Source organism: Zootoca vivipara, chromosome 7 (genome assembly GCF_963506605.1).
Source record: "Zootoca vivipara chromosome 7, rZooViv1.1, whole genome shotgun sequence".
In the NCBI taxonomy this organism is placed as follows: domain Eukaryota; kingdom Metazoa; phylum Chordata; class Lepidosauria; order Squamata; family Lacertidae; genus Zootoca; species Zootoca vivipara.
In genome coordinates, this window is record NC_083282.1 from 5,242,903 (window position 1) to 5,260,348 (window position 17,446).

Sequence of the window (17,446 nt, forward strand, 5' to 3'; positions counted from 1 at the left end):
CCAGAGGGAAAGGAACTTAAATTATGCATCTCAAGGAATACACAGGTTAATTCTGTTGCCTCTAGGAAAGTTTTAGATTCGCTTTAAATATAACCCACTTGTAAATACTATTACATTCTAGAAGAAAACATTTATGACCATGCTAGCCAATTTAAAGATAGATATGTAAACAGAGACTTCTTGTACTAATCCTCCAGTACTAGCTACTACTGCTACTACTACACCCCCAATACAAGTTGTAGCATTAATAGAGGGAATGAAGTTGAGGAAATTGCTTGTTATGAGCTGTCAAGAAGGACACTGCATTTCCAAAACAGAGAGGAAAATATGTAATACAGTAACACAGAGATACAAAACTTACCTCCATACAAGTCACAGAACAACTACTGCTTTCAATCATAGATATAAAGTTGAGAGAGAGAAAGAGAAGTAATCCAGTGAAATTCAAGTATCAACCAACAATAATTAAGAAGCAGGGGGAAAACCAGCTTGGGAGAGTTGGGGTTGGCTTTTCCCTTTCCCTTTTAAAAAGGGTATAACCACTTCCAGTTGTGACCTATTAAAGGCAACATTTGATTAAAAAGAGGAAGCTTGAAACAAGAAGACAAGTTCCAACTCAGGAAGGGTGCTATACTCTTAACTCCACCCTCAACTATCCTCATTCAGCATAGAGAATGAACATGTAGACTGATGCAAATAGATTACAATATTATTCCTAAAGCTGGGTGTAACTCAATGTGTCACACCCCTTGCTAAACGCCTTCATTACATTTCATTGCAACAGAGCGACTATTTGGACACTGAGTTGCTTCAATATGGGTAGTTGTTAAAATTAGAAAGAAAACCAGAACCTTGGATATGTGCAGGTTTGAAAGGCAGCCAAAAAGGAGAAAGGTTAACTATAAGATAAAATTATTGCAAGCCATTAAGACTGCCAAAATATAAAAGCTAAAGTTAGACTATGTGCTTTGTGGAACACATCACAACGTTTTTCCACTGTGTTGTCTGTTGCTATGAGTAATTTAAGCACACAGTCGTCCAGAATGCCATTATTTAGAAATTGTTCTTCAAAAAGAAAAACGGCATTCAATATGTGATTCTTTTTTCCTACTCTTGCAGTCAGAGAGAGCAGCAGCAACACAGAATAGAATTTATTTGAGTAACCATATATCATGTGGTAAAAGGGATCAACTAGGTCTTGACACTGGACAGAGTGAAATGGCTCCATGGGTGTCTTATTTTGGCTGCCGTAAAGCAAGAGCAGACTTGTTTATTATTCTTGCATTTTTATTCTCAGGGAAGGGGAAGAGGCATTTTCAGCTATAGGTGCCAAATAACTGAAATCCTGGAATGCCAGGACCCACTTTTATACCAAATATGCTGGGCCGGCTCTAGGTAGAGTCCCGGTGGCGCGGGGCGCCAGGGCGGTAGGCGGGGCGCTGCATGGCAGAGCCGCGCGGAAGCCATGCTGCGCCCTGCGAGGGTGGGGGCGCCGGAGCGATCTCCGCCCCTCAGTGCCAGGGCGCCTGACCTGCTCGAGACTGCCCTGCAAATATGCATTTGTGGAACAATTTCTTTTCTTCCTCCCCCTTCATATTTATATGGTGGTAAGTGCTGCTGTTGAGCCATGAACCATAGTGGGTCCCAGCCCCACCAGCTGACAACCAAACTGACTCAGACTGAAATTCTGACTAAAAGGCGGAAGCTTTCCACATTCCTAATCCTAAGCACGATTAGTCAGAAGCAAGTTTCACAGAATCAAGGGGCCACTACCAGTAAAATACGTTTGGAATTGTACAAGACCAAAATATTTTGGTGTCAAGGTGGTAAATCCAAATGTCACACCTCAGAACCTGCAAAAACTTTCTCCTGTACAAGAGAGAGCAGACTGATTCTTATGTCTAGCTGGCAGCTTCCAAATTCTGAGGAGAAGTGCCTGGACAGTGTAGTTTTTCCTACAACACACTAGCTTAAAGGCTTAAAAGAAGAGTAGTGGTATTTATACCCAAGACTGGAGCTATGGGTGATGCTTTACCCCTTGAAAGGTAATAGAAGACTCGCAACTCTGCATCCCCAAATGGAAACCAGAGCTGGAGGTCATTCATTTTCTATTACTGGGGAATGATCAGGAACTCACCAAGTTAGTCGCTAAATATCTCTATTTGGTTTTCTGTCGTTGAAACACACTGTAGGCGTCTGATCTCCCTGGAGACCTAGAGATACGGTATGACGAGCGACTGCTTTGCCTCTCTTCTTTTGGCTAATGCTTTGTGCCACTGGGGAGGTGGTAATTCTGTATTGATTTGTTATGGATGTTTGTATGTGATGCCAATAAAAGGTTTGATGATGATGATTATGATGATAGAGGACTCTGTTTGGTTAACACAGGATATACATACCTTTTGCTCAAAGGCATATTAATCAGTGATGGTGTCAAAGTTCAACAGTATCTGGCTGCCAATGCAAATGTATCTACAGTGGTACCTCGGTTTAAGTACACAATTGGTTCCGGAAGTCTGTACTTAACCTGAAGCATACTTAACCTGAAGTGAACTTTCTCATTGAAAGTAATGGAAAGTGGATTAATCCATTCCAGACGGTCCATGGAGTACTTAAACTGAAGTGTACTTAACCAGAAGCGCACCTTCCCATTGAAAGTAATGGAAAGTGGATTAATCTGTTCCAGACGGGTCCACGGAGTACTCAACCTGAAGCGTACTTAACCTGAAATATGAGTGTAATTGGTTCTGGAAATCCGTACTTTACCTGAAACGTACTTAACCTGAAGTGAACTTTCCCATTGAAAGTAATGGAAAGTGGATTAATCCATTCCAAACGGGTCCGCGGAGTACTTAAACTGAAAGTACTCAAACCGAAGCATACTTAAACCGAGGTATGACTGTAGTTCACAATAAGCATAGGTTTCTAAAAATTAGGGCATGCCAGACGAATCTATTTTTGTTGTTGTTGTTGGAGTAACAAGCTTGGTGGATCAGGGAAATGCTGTGGACATAGTGTATCTTGATTTCTGTAAGGCTTTTGACAAAGTCCCCCATGATATTCTTCTGAGGAAGCTGGTAAAATGTGGGTTGGATGAGGTAACTGTTAGGCGGATTTGACTGACTTAATCCAAAGAGTACTCATTAATTGTTCCTCATCATCCTGGAAAAAGTGACAAGTGGGGTGCCACAGGGTTCTTCCCTGGGCCCATTGTTGTTCAACATCTTTATAAACAACTTGGATGATGGAATTGAGGGGATGCTTATCATATTTCCAAGGACACCAAACTGGGAGGGGTAGCTAATGCCGCAGAAGACAGAATCAAAATTCAAATTGACCTTAACACACGGGTGTCAAACACAAGGCCCGGGGGCCAAATCCGGCCCGCCAGACCTCGTCATGTGGCCCGCCGAGCGCCCCAGCCAGCGGGACCCAGCAGCGGGACCTTGCTGCTGAAGCGCCGCACCGACAAAGCGCCGACAAACAGCTGGGGCCGGAGGGGGTAGAAAGGTGGCCAGAGCAGCGCTGCGTGGAGCGCCCCGAGCCACAGCAGCAGGAGGAGGAGGCAGCTTGCCGGGTCAGCGCCCGGCAGCACCGCACGGAGAGTCCCGAGCTTCTGCGACGCAGCAGTGCTCTGTAGCACTTTGAATCCTCCTCCTCCTGCCACGGCTCGGCGCCTGGAAACGGCTGCTGCTGCTGCTGCTGAAGCACAGACAAAGCACCCAGCAGCGCTGTGTGGAGGAGGAGGAGGATTCAAAGTGCTACAGAGCACTGCTGCATCCCAGAGGCTCGGGACTCTCCGCACGGCGCTGTCGGGCACCGACCCGGCAAGCCGCCGCCTCCGCCTCCTCTTGCCTCACCTCCTCCTCCTCCTGCCGCGGCTCAGCCTCATGAACGTGAGCTCAGCAGCGGCTCAGCCTCACGAACGTGCAACTCTGAGGCTTTACACACTTCTAAAACGGACACCCGCTGCCTCACGCTGCACGGGAAATGCTTTTTGCCCCTGGGTCCCTTCGCATTCTTTTCTGGCGCTGAATCAAGGCGGCGACCCCCCTTCCCTTTCTTTCTTCCTCTCTCTCGTTCTTATTCTTTCTTTCCCTCTCCTTCCTTCCTTCTTTATCTCTGTCTTCTCTCCCTCTTTCTTTTTCTTTCCTTCTTTATTCCTTCTTTCCTACTCTTCTTTCTCTCACCTCTTTCCTTCCTCTCTCCCTCCTGCTCCCTCTTTTCTTTTTCTTCCTTCCTTACTTCCTTACTTCCTTCCTTCCGTCCTCCCCATCTTTCTTCCTCTCCCTCATTCTTATTCTTTCTTTCCCTCTACTTCCTTCCTTCTTTCTCCCTTTCCGTCTTCTCTCCCTCTTTCTTTTTCTTTCCTTCTTTATTCCCTTCCTTATTTCCTACTCTTCTTTCTCTCCCCTCTTCCCTTCCTTCCTCTCTCCATCCCACTCCCTCTTTTCTTCCTTCCTTCCTTCCTTCCTCCCTCCCTCCCTCCCTCCCCTCCCTCTCCCTCTCCTCAGAAACATAGGATGCTGCTTTATACTTCTGGCCCTTAAACCCTGGAACCAGGAGAGCAGCTCCAGTGAGTCAACCTCAGCCAGTCCCTTTGGTGAAGGGTGGTGGCTCACTGGCAGAACATCTGTCCTGCATGCAGAAGGACCCCAGCATCTCCAGGTACTAGTAGCTCTGCAAAGGTCCTGCATGAAACCCTAGCGAGCCTCCACCACCCAGTGCAGTTACCAAAAATCATTTTTCAATAAATTGTACAATAATTGTACATTTGAATATCTACTTGCCATTATTCTGACTATGTTTCTGCTTTCAGAGCTAGTTATTACTTACATTATTACAAAAAAACAGTAATAATTGAATGCAGTGACAATAATTTATGATAATAAAGAGTGGACACATAGTCCTACAGATACAACCGGCCCTTTGAGGGTGACCAAACTGCTGATGCGGCCCCCGATGAATTTGAGTTTGACACCCCTGCCTTAACAGATTGGAGAACTGGGCGCAAGCTAACAAAATGCATTTCAACAGGGACAAATGTGAGGTCCTGCACTTAGGCAGGAAGAACCAGATGCACAAATAGAAGATGGGGAAAGACCTGGCTTACTAGCAGTACATGTGAAAATGATCTAGGGGTCTTGGTGGACCACATGCTTAACATGAGTAAAAAGTGTGAGGCAGCAGCAGCAGCAGCAAAAAAAAAAAAGCTAATGCTATTCTAGGCTGCATTAACAGAAGTATTGTGTTCAGATCAAGGGAAGTAATAGTACCACTCTATTCTGCTTTGGTCAGACCACACCTGGAATACTGTATCCAATTATGGGCACCACAATTTAAGAAGGATGCTGACAAGCTGGAAAGTATGCAGAGGAGGGCAAACCAAGCCTTACGTATGAGGAACAATGGAAGGAGTTGGTTATGTTTAGCCTGGAAAAGAGGAGATATGATAGCCATCTTCAAATATCTCAAAGGGCTGTCACATGGAAGAGGGAACAAGCTTGTTTTCTCTTGCTCTGGAGGATATGTCTCAAACCAATGGCTTTAATAAAGGAGATTATGACTAAACACCAGAAAGAACTTTCTGACAGTAAGAACTGGTCAATAGAGGAACTGTCTCCCTTGGGACATTGTGGACTCTCCTTCATTGGGGGGTTTTAAGCAAAGGTTGGATGGCCATCCATCATGGACGCTTTAGCTAAGATTTTTGCATTGCAGGAGGTTGGACTAGATGAGCCTTGGGGACCCTTCCAACTTTACAGTTCTATGAATCTAAGCAAACATGAGTTTGACCAAACTGCGGGAGGCAGTGCAAGACAGGAGTGCCTGGCGTGCTATGGTCCGTGGGGTCACGAAGAGTCGGACATGACTAAACGACTAAACAACAAGCAAATGTATTTCAAGGAAGCCTCTATTGTTCCTGAATATTGTTTGAATCAAGAATATTATGAGCATGTGTGTCTATTATTTATTGTCTAAGCCATGCAATAAATGTATTATCATTTGTATTTGTGGAAGGAAAGTCTATCTCATTCCTGAAATTAGCACCAGCTTTTAAAAAGAGATACATAATTTACAGTCTTAACCCTCTGTTGACAAGTGCACCCTAACAGCACTGGAAATGAGTAAAAAAAAAACTTGCCTTTGTCTTCTACAACTACATGCCCAAGGTTAGTCCTCAACCATTAGATGTACATCATCCTATGAGTCACAACTCCTTAACTTAATAAAAAAAATCAATGTTTTTATTCTTAATACTTTTTGTGGTCAAAACCCCTGCTGAAATGCCAGGGGCAACTGAAAAATAATACACACAAAGTAATAGGGGGCAAAGAAACCCTGCAAAATGCTGTTCAAATGCAGAAGTTGCTCGTCATGCACACAGGTGCATAATGTTGAACCTGTTCCACCCACCTCTAGTGAGAAAGGAGCACAGAGTGCAACAAAAACAATTATTTAGACGAAAGCAATATTTTTTACTAATTGCAGAAAAAGCAAATTAAGTCACCTGTAATATCAACACAAACCATATTAGGGACCAATAATACTACAGAAGTTTACATTATTTTAAAAACGTAACTTGCAAAAATAATAATTCCAGTTAGAACTTTCCTTGTGATCCAGCAAAACTCACAAATCCTGCTTCTGGGGACACTGAAGCCCCAAATGCATCTGAAAATGTTTGTAAACAACCAACACCCTCAAGCTAGTGGTATCAAGTGGTGAAAGTTCACCTTATGCAACACAAACGAAGTTTATGCAACAAAGAAAGAACCCACCATTGCCATATTGAAAACATGCCTCTCCCAGCCCTTTAAGGCATCTGCCTGTGTGTGCACCTTTTCACAGTAAACAAGGATAACTAGTAATATCGCTGTAATACAGGCGCCCTCTGGAGGAAAGATTTTACCTGACCAATGAGGATGTGTGTGCAAGGATTTCGGTTTCACCTTAACTGCCAACTCTTTCGCTAATGGATGTTTTTGTAGAAGGGCATGACATATTTCACATTTAGAGTAAACAGCCCAAAGTAGCAAGGAAACATCTTCATGCAGGAATCCTCCTGCATTTTTCTCAACATAACTAACAACCACATATTTTACCTCCCCTTAACGTCTTGTGGTGGAAAAAAAGGGGGGGTCATTCCCTAAGTGCTTCTTCTTTTCAGATATATTTGCACACAGCTTGCTCTGTGTAGGTTTTGCCCAGGCATGGATCACCAAGTATGGAAATTTACAGTATGTACAGGTTTTAATATTTCTCCTAATAGGCAGTCAATGTGGTATTGACAAATTTCTGAGCAACAAAGCCTATTTTAGAAATGGACTGCAGTATGACAAATCTGCTCACCACAAAATGGCGGAGACTCCTGCATTATGGCGGAAGAAGCTTAATGAACTAACATTCACGTTCAATACTTTAATTAAACAAACAGAAAATAATCAATATATGTCACACTATCATGACCATACTAACCAGAACACCATGAAAAATTTCTTCTGACCTAGAATCCAAGCTATGCTTCAATGTAATAAAAGAATAAAAACATCCTATTTGTGGGCGGTTGGTTTATCAATTCTTAGAAGAAAGGGGTAATATAGATTTATTTCTGTTGCATTTCTCACTAGAACCACAAATAGGTATTAGGACACCATATTAATAAAATTCAGTCAGTGGGTGTTTTATTTTATTAGACCAGTTATACATAATGCAAGCCTTCAGACTTGATACTTAGCACTCGCATAGTGCACTTCAAGTATTCCAAGTGCTTCACATACATTATCTCATAATCCTTACAACAGCCCTGTAAGGTAGGCCAGTATGATTGTTACCACATTATAGATGCCAAACTGAGTCTGAGGGTATAGTGGCTTGCGGAATGAGTTTGTGGCTGAGATGGGATTTGAAACAGGAACTTCCTGCTCACTTAGCCACTACGCTACATCAGGACTTTTTGAGGCCTGGGAGTTCAGAACAAAGGTAGAATAAAAATGGGTGAGACAAGGCTTCACCTTACTAAGGACTTTCATTTTATCCTTGCTTAGAACAACCATGACTTAAGAAAAACCTGGCCCAATAAAACAGAATATTTCACCTATTCTGTGCCTCTCATTATGTGTGATAAACACAACTACAAACAAGAACAAATTATGAGGAAGATTTGCACCACAGAGAGTGAAAGATCAATCTTGGAAGCATGCACCTTCCAAAATGTATCTGTGGTAATGAACCACACAGAGCTTTGTCTAAAAAAGCATAATATATTTCCTCCTTTGTGTGTCAGTGGTAGAGAATCTCTCTCTCTCAGGATCCCATGCAGTTTCCCAGAAAAGTTCAACAGCAGAAGTGTTACCTACAAACATATAAACTGAAAGAATAAAAAAAATATTATGTGGCAGGCTTTATGGTGCCTTTTAATTATTTTAAACAAAATATAAATGCATATTTTCAAACAACAAAAAGTGCCTGAACTGTGCCTTTTAAAATAAACATATAACACACTACTGTTGAACAGCTTGTGAAGGTGATCCTGTTTTGCCTAAGTGGGTCAATGGAAGTTGTCTGAATACTTTGCATCCCATTACCTTGTATCTGTCCAGAGGGTCTTCCTGCTGCAGCTGATTCTCTCGCATCATTTGATACTCCCTCTCATATTTCTTCAGCTTCTTTGTGGGCACCTACAGGGGAACAAAAACTAATGTTAGCGATGTTAAGAGCAACACTTGGGAGTAGGGGCTGGGAGAAAAATGAGACAAGTTGCTGTGCCGACACAGAGAGCGTAACAGAAGATCCGGACGTTCCCTACTGAAGTTCAGCAAATGAGCAACATTAACTTGTTAAAGTCTGTCTCTGAAATCCAAGCAATGTGAAACTAAAGTGAAACCGTATGATGTGGTGCCCCTTGCCCTGGTGGGCAGAATCATGGGAGGAAAAGTAGAGAGCTCTTAATGAAGAAATTAACAACAACAACCCACCCTTCAGCCTCTGTTCCAGGGCAGGTTACAACGTTAAAGATTTTAAACAACTTAAAAACACAAAAAAATAGGAGGTCCTTAAAAAAAACCCGCTGCAGGTATCAAAAGTCAGGGTAAAGAGGTATGTCTTCAGTATTCTCTGCAAGCTGTATAATGAAGGTGCCAGACACACCTCTGTGGGAAGGGAGGTTCACAGCTTAGGAGCCACCACAGTGAATGTCCTCCCTCCCATGAGCTTCTGGGGGTGAAGAAACTACCAAGAAGGTGCTGATCTCAGCACCCAAGAGAGTTTGTAGGGAGATATTTGGGGCCTAAGTGATTTAGGGCTTTAACTACTAATGTGAGCCCCTTGAATTGGGCCTGGAAGCAAACTTGCAACCAGTGCAGCAGTTTTAAAGCAGAGGCTAGATGAGATATAAATGGAGCCCCAGCCAGCAATCTGGCTGCTGCATATTGGACCAATTGAAGCTTTCAAATCATCTTCAATCTAACCTGGAAATTAACTACAGCATGGTGTGTTGGTTTTAATATTCAGTAGGAAGCTGTCCAGAGGGGCTGGGAAAACCCAGCCAGATGGGTGGAGTATAAATAATAAATTATTATTATTATTATTATTATTATTATTATTACGTCCAAAAGGGATTGCAGCTGGCAAACCAGTTGGAGCAGAAAAAGGCACTCCTAGCCACTGAGGTCACCTGAGCCTCTCGTGACAGTGTTAAATTGAGGAGCACTCCCAAATTGCAAACTTGCTCCTTCCAAGGGAGTGCAACCCTATCCAGGGCAGGCTACTTTCCTACCTCCTCGACATGAGCATCTGGAATACATAACACCTCTCTGTCCAGGATTCAGCTTCAGTCTATTGAACTACATCCAAGCCATCACTACCTCCATGCACTGGTCCAGCACCTCTACCACCTCTCTGATTCAGATGAAACAATAGATAGAGCTGGATGTCATCTGCATTTTTATGACAGTTCACTCCAAATCTCCTGATGATGTATGAAGCTGGGCTGCTTAAAGTTTGTTGTAAGCCAGAATTTTTACTGTGACAAAATTCAGGATTCATCTCTGACAAAATCCTGCTCCTGGCCATGCAGAAGAAGGTAGTGCATGGGTCCAGCATTTCACTTGGGCTTACTGCAGATCACATATGTAGAATTAAACCATGGTTTGATGCTACATGTGAACACTGATAGTGTGTCAATAAATATTAAATTAAATTCTATTGAGTCCAACAATTGCATTAGCACAACTGCTCTTGGGGAGAGAAGGTGGAACTGCAGTCTTAATGTTGCTCTTTCAAATGACTTTGTCAATTTCTTTACAAAAGAAAAAATTCAGGATTTGCAATAATGTTCAGTTTTTACAAGTGAAGATAAAACAGAAGGCAAAAGACCCCTTCCCTAGCTACCAAGACAACCTTAATTCAGTATACTTCAGAGGCAAAAAATGCTTCAATTTGATGAGTCAGGAAAAAATAGGGGCAGATCTAAGCAAAAAATGTTTTTTAAACCCATATTCTTTTTCCTATATATCCTTGGCTTTTAAAACTCTGGTCACACACTTAAAATCCAGATCCCGAAGAACAGATGCAAAGCACATCAGACGGCCTTCTATGCCCTCCTCAGCATGCTGATGTTTTCATGGGGACACAGCAGATTCCTAACATGTTGCTAGGATACCTCTCAGCAAATGCACATCTTATATTCCCTGATGTTTTGCCACTACCCTTCTGTCAACAGAAGCAAGACGATAACAGAAAATACAGGGTAGTGTATAAGCTGGTGTGGAAAGCATTGCCACTAATGAAGATTGCAAATGAAGATTCAAGAGTTTGCAAGGGCAGTGTCAGAAACACTAAAGTTGGCTTTTGAGGGAACAGCAATAAGTAAAATTACTGTTAATTGCTACTACACGACGTGCATGCACTCTCCTCCATCTTGGAAGCTTTGCTTTCAGATTTGGTCAACCAGTTTGTTGTGTCATAAAGCCCAAATAACTGCAGATAATATTAACTATGGCTAGTTTCAAACAAGCCAACTTCAAAGCATGTTTGCTGAAGCTCACTTGCTGAAACAAATATAAGTTAATATTAACCACCCCTCTGAGTCTAGATAACATGCCACACAGTGGTTAACCAAAATTGAAAGCCAATGCTTCTGAAGTTCTTCTTCCAGCCCTGTGAGAGAAGGGAGGCTGTGTTCAAAATCCATGGCTCACTGTGGCTTGTTTCGGCTCATGACATGTGAATGTGTTTACCATAACATAGAAATGAGTGTACATATATCACTAGCCTAGGTGTCCAAGCTCCAATTCCATGTTTAGCTCCATTAGAGAGTCAGAAGTGGAGAGTCTGCCCTGTATGAAATTCAAGTGGGTGCTAGGAACCAGTTGAATTGCAGTGGAAGCCTAAATGCACCAGGGAAAGAGTCTGAATACAGACAAGTAGGCTTTGCATAATGGGAAGGTTGAAAGGCAGCAAGAAATGATAGTAGGGAGAAGCAAGACACTGATAGCTACTGGTACCTGTCCCAAGAACAGGAGAGCAAAAAGAAGTAGTTTCCTGAGTTGCACCATGTGACGCTTGCTGCTGTAAGTATTCTGCTGAAATCAAACTTGCCTTCTCTGTTATTTTGCAGTGGCCCTCTACTCTTTCAACCGAGCAAGCTAAAACACACACACTGTTCCAGGATACATGCAGAGTCTAGCTGAACCAAATGTCTTGGTAATAATGGCTATTGCTACACACTAGGGCTTACATGTAGGACCTGCAAAAAAAAAAGATTGCACAATAAAGGTGCAAAATTTAATAAAAGTGGTCTGCTCATGGTTACCAGTCAGTCATGTCTTCCTCCAGGAGACTATTATACAGTGGTACCTCTACTTACAAATAACTCTACTTACGAATGGAGCTCCGTGCGCCATCTTGGATGAGGTTTAGATAGGATTTTTTCTACTTACGAATTTTTAGATAGGGTTGCTTTGACTTACAATTTTTTCCTCCCAATGCATTCCTATGGGATTCGACTTACAAATCGTTTCGACTTACGAATGTGCGTTTGGAACCCATTAAATTCGTAAGTAGAGGTACCACTGTACTACACACACAAAAACAGGGGCGTAGGAAGGGAGAGGCAATGGGGGCACTCTGCCCCGGGCAGCGCAATCCTGAGGGCACCACGCCCCCAGAACGCACACCACGCCCCAAGAACATGCACCATGCCCCCAGAACGCACACCATGCCCCTACGGGAGGCGTGCTACGCCTGCAGAACGTGCGCTAGCCCCGCCCCTGCTCCACCAGTGCACACACATTCCAGTGCTTCTTTTCCAACAGACACTCAACATTTCTTGGCTCTAGAGCAGGCATCCCCAAACTTCAGCCCTCCAGATGTTTTGTACTACAATTCCCATCATCCCTGACCACTGGTCCTCTTAGCTAGGGATTATGGGAGTTGTAGGCCAAAACATCTGGAGGGCCGCAGTTTGGGGATGCCTGCTCTAGAGCATATTCAGTCCTCATTGAGCTGTTGGGCGGGGGATAGGGCTGCCCTCTTAGGTTTATTTATTTTTTAAAGATTTCCCTAAGAATGTTGATACTCCATTATTACTTTAAAATGGGACTAAGAAGTTTGACAAGAAAAGGAGAGGGAGAGTCATTTTATCAAAAGCTGAGGATATAAAATCTTTATCTAAGGGGATCAAGAGAGTCTATAGATTAGAAAGCAAAGAGAGATTAAAAATCTACAAAAAAAATCATAGAACAAACAGAGAAAGAAAATGGAGAGGGGACAGCATAAGGTGTCATTACAAAAGGTACCTATAAAGAAGCATATACAAAAAGACAAAGAAGGCAAACAGAACAAGAACTGAATTCTATGGTGAGGAGTTGCAATGTGAAATTAAGAGGTGCCTCTGGAGAAATTGAAGAATATGGCATGGCTGGTTTTTTGAGGAAAACTTTTAAGGCTTTTGGGGGAATAAGGTTATAATCCTATACCCATTTGCCTGAGATTAAACTCCATTGAACTCAATGGGTCTTACTTCTGAGTAGACGTGCAGAGGATTCTGGCATAAATCAAGAATGTGCTACTGGCACTGAAGGTGCTTACAGGATCAACTTTGGAGTGCTTTTCTTCTAAAAAAAATATGTTTAGGTGTACTCTCATTTTCCTACTCATATTGAAATACTGCCCCTCAATGAGCCAAAACTTAGATTCACAAAATGTTTAGGGGTATGCGTCCCCCTCCATCCCCCCAGAAAAAAGCACTGCAACTTTGTAAGATTGAGGCACACTGGCAAGGCACCATAAGACAAACCTGGGACTGCACTTGTATGTTTGTTCTTGGCTAAAGCGCATGACTAGTCAGGAGAGATTTTAAGCACAAGCACAAGTTCGAACAACACACATGGCAAAGACTTAAGAAAAGACTAGGGAGGGGCAAAGCAGCTGGAAGCTCCCCTCCAGGAGCCCACATGTTCACACTGTCCTGATAAATCATAATCTGATTTACCACACTGTGCAAACCAGGCCATAGTAGTAAATGTTAAGAGTGCTGGAATATACACATCCATCTTGAAAATGTAAGTGAAAAAGAAATGGAAATTTTAGTTGATACACATCCAGAAGTATTAAATAAACAAACGGAGTTGAGGTTTCTCACTGAAGAAACATTTTATATAGATTGGGCATCCCTTTAAAATAAATGTATTTCTGAAGAATAATAAAATAATGAAGAGGCTAAACAATTCTTAGAAATTATAAATGGTTGTTTGCAAAGTACTATTCAGATTGGATAGCCGTCTCTGACTCCACTGTTGACTTTCTCTATAACTTTCTATCAAGGACTTTTTCATGAGGCACCAGTGGGGAATTTGCCCACAAACAATACGGGCTTCAAAAGAGGGGTTTTGATGAGGAAACTTAATATTCTCCCTCCATGCCTGCACTGATTCTATTAATATCAATCCCCACAGCTGATGCAATTTAAAACACCTGCACATTAGGTGCAAAAGTGCGTTTAACCTCACATGTCGTTTGGCCATGAGAACTGGAACACCAGGTATGATGCTACAAGCTTTGTGAGGAAGCAGAGAAATTAGACAATTTAAAACTTTTAACTACATAACAAAACCCTGCAAATTGAGAATACAGTGGTGCCTCGACTTACGAATTTAATCCATTCCGAAGGCACCTTCGTAGGTCAAAAAATTCGTTAAGTCGAAAAGCGTCATTGGAAACGCGATTTTCCATAGGAATGCATTGGAAATGGAAAAATTCGTAAGTCGAAGCAACCCCATCTAAAAATTCGTAAGTTGAAAAAACCCTATCTAAAACCGCCGCGGTTTCCATTCGGATGTCGAGAAATTAATAAGCTTGCGGCCATTTGCCCCATTCGTAAGTCAAAAAATTCGGTTGTCGAGTCATTCGTAAGTCGAGGTACCACTAAGCAAAACAGCTAAGCATTGAAATCTTGCTTTCTGTCAGGGGACGCTCAGAGGCTTCGCGGGAGGAGGGGGGTGCCAGATCAGGTTACAGGGAGTCCCGACCCTTCCTCTCCAGCTGTACATCATCCAGCCGAGGCAGAAGTGAGTCGTCCAATGAGGTGGAAGGGGGGGAGGTTAGCCAGGAGGAGAGAGGGGTCAGGGATGCAAGCAAGGAGCCCCAGCTCCACCTCAGAGGAGAGGTGGGGGAAGCTGAACTGGCCAGACTCACCAGGGAAGATGATTTCGCACAAAACAAGCTGCTGGAGCTCTGGGAAGGCAAGGGTTCGAGGAAAAAGGGGCATGCTTTTTCACAAGGGGACATTATATGTGCCGGGGAGGCTTTGAAGGCCTGCATTCTCAAACAGTTACACGACAACCCCACGGTTGGAGTACCTGGTTGCTTGGGAGGGCCCCCCTGAATCAGACAATACTTGGGTGCCGGCAGATAGTCTCACTGAGGAATACCTCATACAGGATTTCCATTCTCTGTTCCCACACAGGCTAAGCCACCCAGAATGTGGGTAGAGGAGAGGTTTTTGCACCCACAGATAGCGAAGAGGAGTTCTGGGGGTTCCATTCTGAAAGGCAAGCGGAGAGCAATGGGGAGTGGGAACACTCTTCGGGGGACGCAGGAGGCAGAGAGTGGCAAGCGGTGTTTGAGGACACGGACTCAGATGAAGAATCCTTTGTGGGCTTTCCTGTGTCACCCACCATCTCCAAGGACTGGGCACAAGTGTTTGGCACCACGGATGAGGAGGAGGCGTCCTTCAGAGGCTTCCCACCATCACCTTGTGAACAACCCACCTCAGGGGAGGAGGGGGGTTTTGGGGAGGGGATGGATGTCAGGGGACACTCAGAGGCTTCGCGGGAGGAGGGGGTGCCAGATCGGGTTACAGGGAGTCCCGGCCCCTCCTCTCCAGCAGTACATCATCCAGCCGAAGCAGCAGCGAGTCGTCCAATGAGGTGGAAGGGGGGGGAGGTTAGCCAGGAGGAGAGAGGGGTCAGGGATGCAAGCAAGGAGCCCCAGCTCCACCTCAGAGGAGAGGATTCTGAAAGAGAGACACCAGTTCCGGCGCCTGAGCTGCGTCGGGGGGGGGGGGCAAATGCAAAGATGGTAGGAGGCACTTAGGGGTGCCCAAGTTCCTTTGTCGGGGTCACAACAAGAAGGGGACACTCCCAGATTCTGCGAGTGACTGAGATGGACGTGTTTTAGTTAGCTCTGCACTGTACATACAGTGTTTCTCCAAAAGTAAGACACCGTCTTATATTTATTTTTCCTCAAAAAACAACAACAGTGGCTTATTTTCAGGGGATGTCTTATTTATTTATTTATTTATTTATTTATTTATTTATTTATTTAAGTATGGTACAGTTTAACCTACAATGTTGAACTGCCTATCACTATGGCTTATTTTTGGGGTATGGCTTATTTTCAGAGAAACACGGTAATTGGCACAATAAAACCTGTAAAAGACAGGCTAGATTCTAGCGTCATTACTCGTGAGCAGCCACCTCACATCCATTACACTTTCCTTTGCATTCATGAAAAAAGTAGTACCGTGTTTAAAGTCTCCCTAGTATTTAAAGTCACCTCCTATTTTGGTGGGAGGTGACATTTTCTCCAGTTTTTAACAGAAGAGGGAATATAAGGGCATGTCATCTTACAGTGATAAAAAATGATTTCTATCTGGCATCATGCTAAAATTTATAATGTGGTCATGGAAATCCCCAATTCAACTCTCACCTCAGCTACAAACTTAGTAGATGGTCTTAGATAAGCCTCTTTCCCTCTGCTCTGCCCCTGCCGTTTTCAAAGCCCTGCTCTTTTACAGAGAAGACTGTAAAGGTTACTGCAATAGTATATGTCTAGAATTTCAACACCATATAAATGCTATTATAGCTACATCTACTTTTGATGAAGTAAACCTGCATGGATGTACACATTCTCTCCAAAACACAATAAAAAAATCACAACTGCATCATGAAAATGTCAGATTGTATTCTTGCTTCTTTTTGTCTAATAAAGCTAGTATTTCCCCCCACGATTGCAAGTCTCTAGATTATCTTGATTAATTGCATATTGTTATCACTATGATTATTATAATCACAAAATTGTAATCCTTTCTGTTAATAAGACTTTCCTTCCTATTATTATCCAATTCTAATATAATTCAAGGGGGCAAAACACCGCTTGAGCAGGCATAGATTTTTGGATATGGATAAAAATTTCAATGTTAAGTTTGACTGCTTCCTAAATGGAATGTACCTCAACTGCAGATTACATCATTTAAACTTCTTTAAGCATGTACTTTTGCAGATAGATAGAATGAGAATTAACATTCCCAATAATAAATCCACTCAGTTCTTGCATAAGCAGCACAATAGCCACTTCCATGAAACTTAAGCATCACATACCCAAAAAAAATTCTTCCCCAAACCCACTTTTTCCATGAAGCTTAACTCCTCAATTCCCATTGCCAAATAAAACAAACTATATCACACACGTTCACTTCCATCTCTCTTAAAGGTAAAGGGACCCCTGACTGCTAAGTCCAGTCGTGGACGACTCTGGGGTTGTGGCGCTCATCTCGCTTTACTGGCCAAGGGAGCCAGCGTTTGTCCGCAGACAGCTTCCAGGTCAATATGGCCAGCATGACTAAGTCGCTTCTGGTGAACCAGAGCAGCGCACGGAAACGTTGTTTACCTTCTTGCCAGAGCGGTACCTATTTATCTACTTGCACTTTGACGTGCTTTTGAACTGCTAGGTTAGCAGGAGCTGGGACCGAGCAACGGGAGCTCACCCCATCGTGGGGATTCGAACCGCCGACCTTCTGATTGGCAAGTCCTAGGCTCTGTGGTTTAGACCACAGCGCCACCCGCATCCCTCCATCTCTCTTACATAAACATAAATAAAATTAAGTTGAAGAAGAACCTTTCTTGTGCAAATTAAGTTCACTAGTCCTACAGGTTAAGCAAGG

At 43.2% G+C, this 17,446-nt stretch overlaps 1 protein-coding gene across 7 annotated transcripts in view; it reads right to left on the reverse strand.

Moving 5' to 3' along the window:
- Window positions 1-17,446, reverse strand: part of RABGAP1L (RAB GTPase activating protein 1 like) — a 140,542-nt gene that overhangs the window by 14,994 nt on the left and 108,102 nt on the right. For 5 of the 7 annotated variants that reach the window (XM_035123633.2, XM_035123631.2, XM_035123632.2 and 2 more), the window contains one exon: window positions 8,589-8,681. In XM_035123633.2, coding sequence (XP_034979524.2) covers window positions 8,589-8,681 — 93 coding nt within the window. Of the gene's footprint in view, window positions 1-361; window positions 3,494-4,596; window positions 8,372-8,588; window positions 8,682-17,446 lie in introns of those variants that run through there. The other 2 variants (XM_035123635.2, XM_035123641.2) reach the window with 2 other exon arrangements.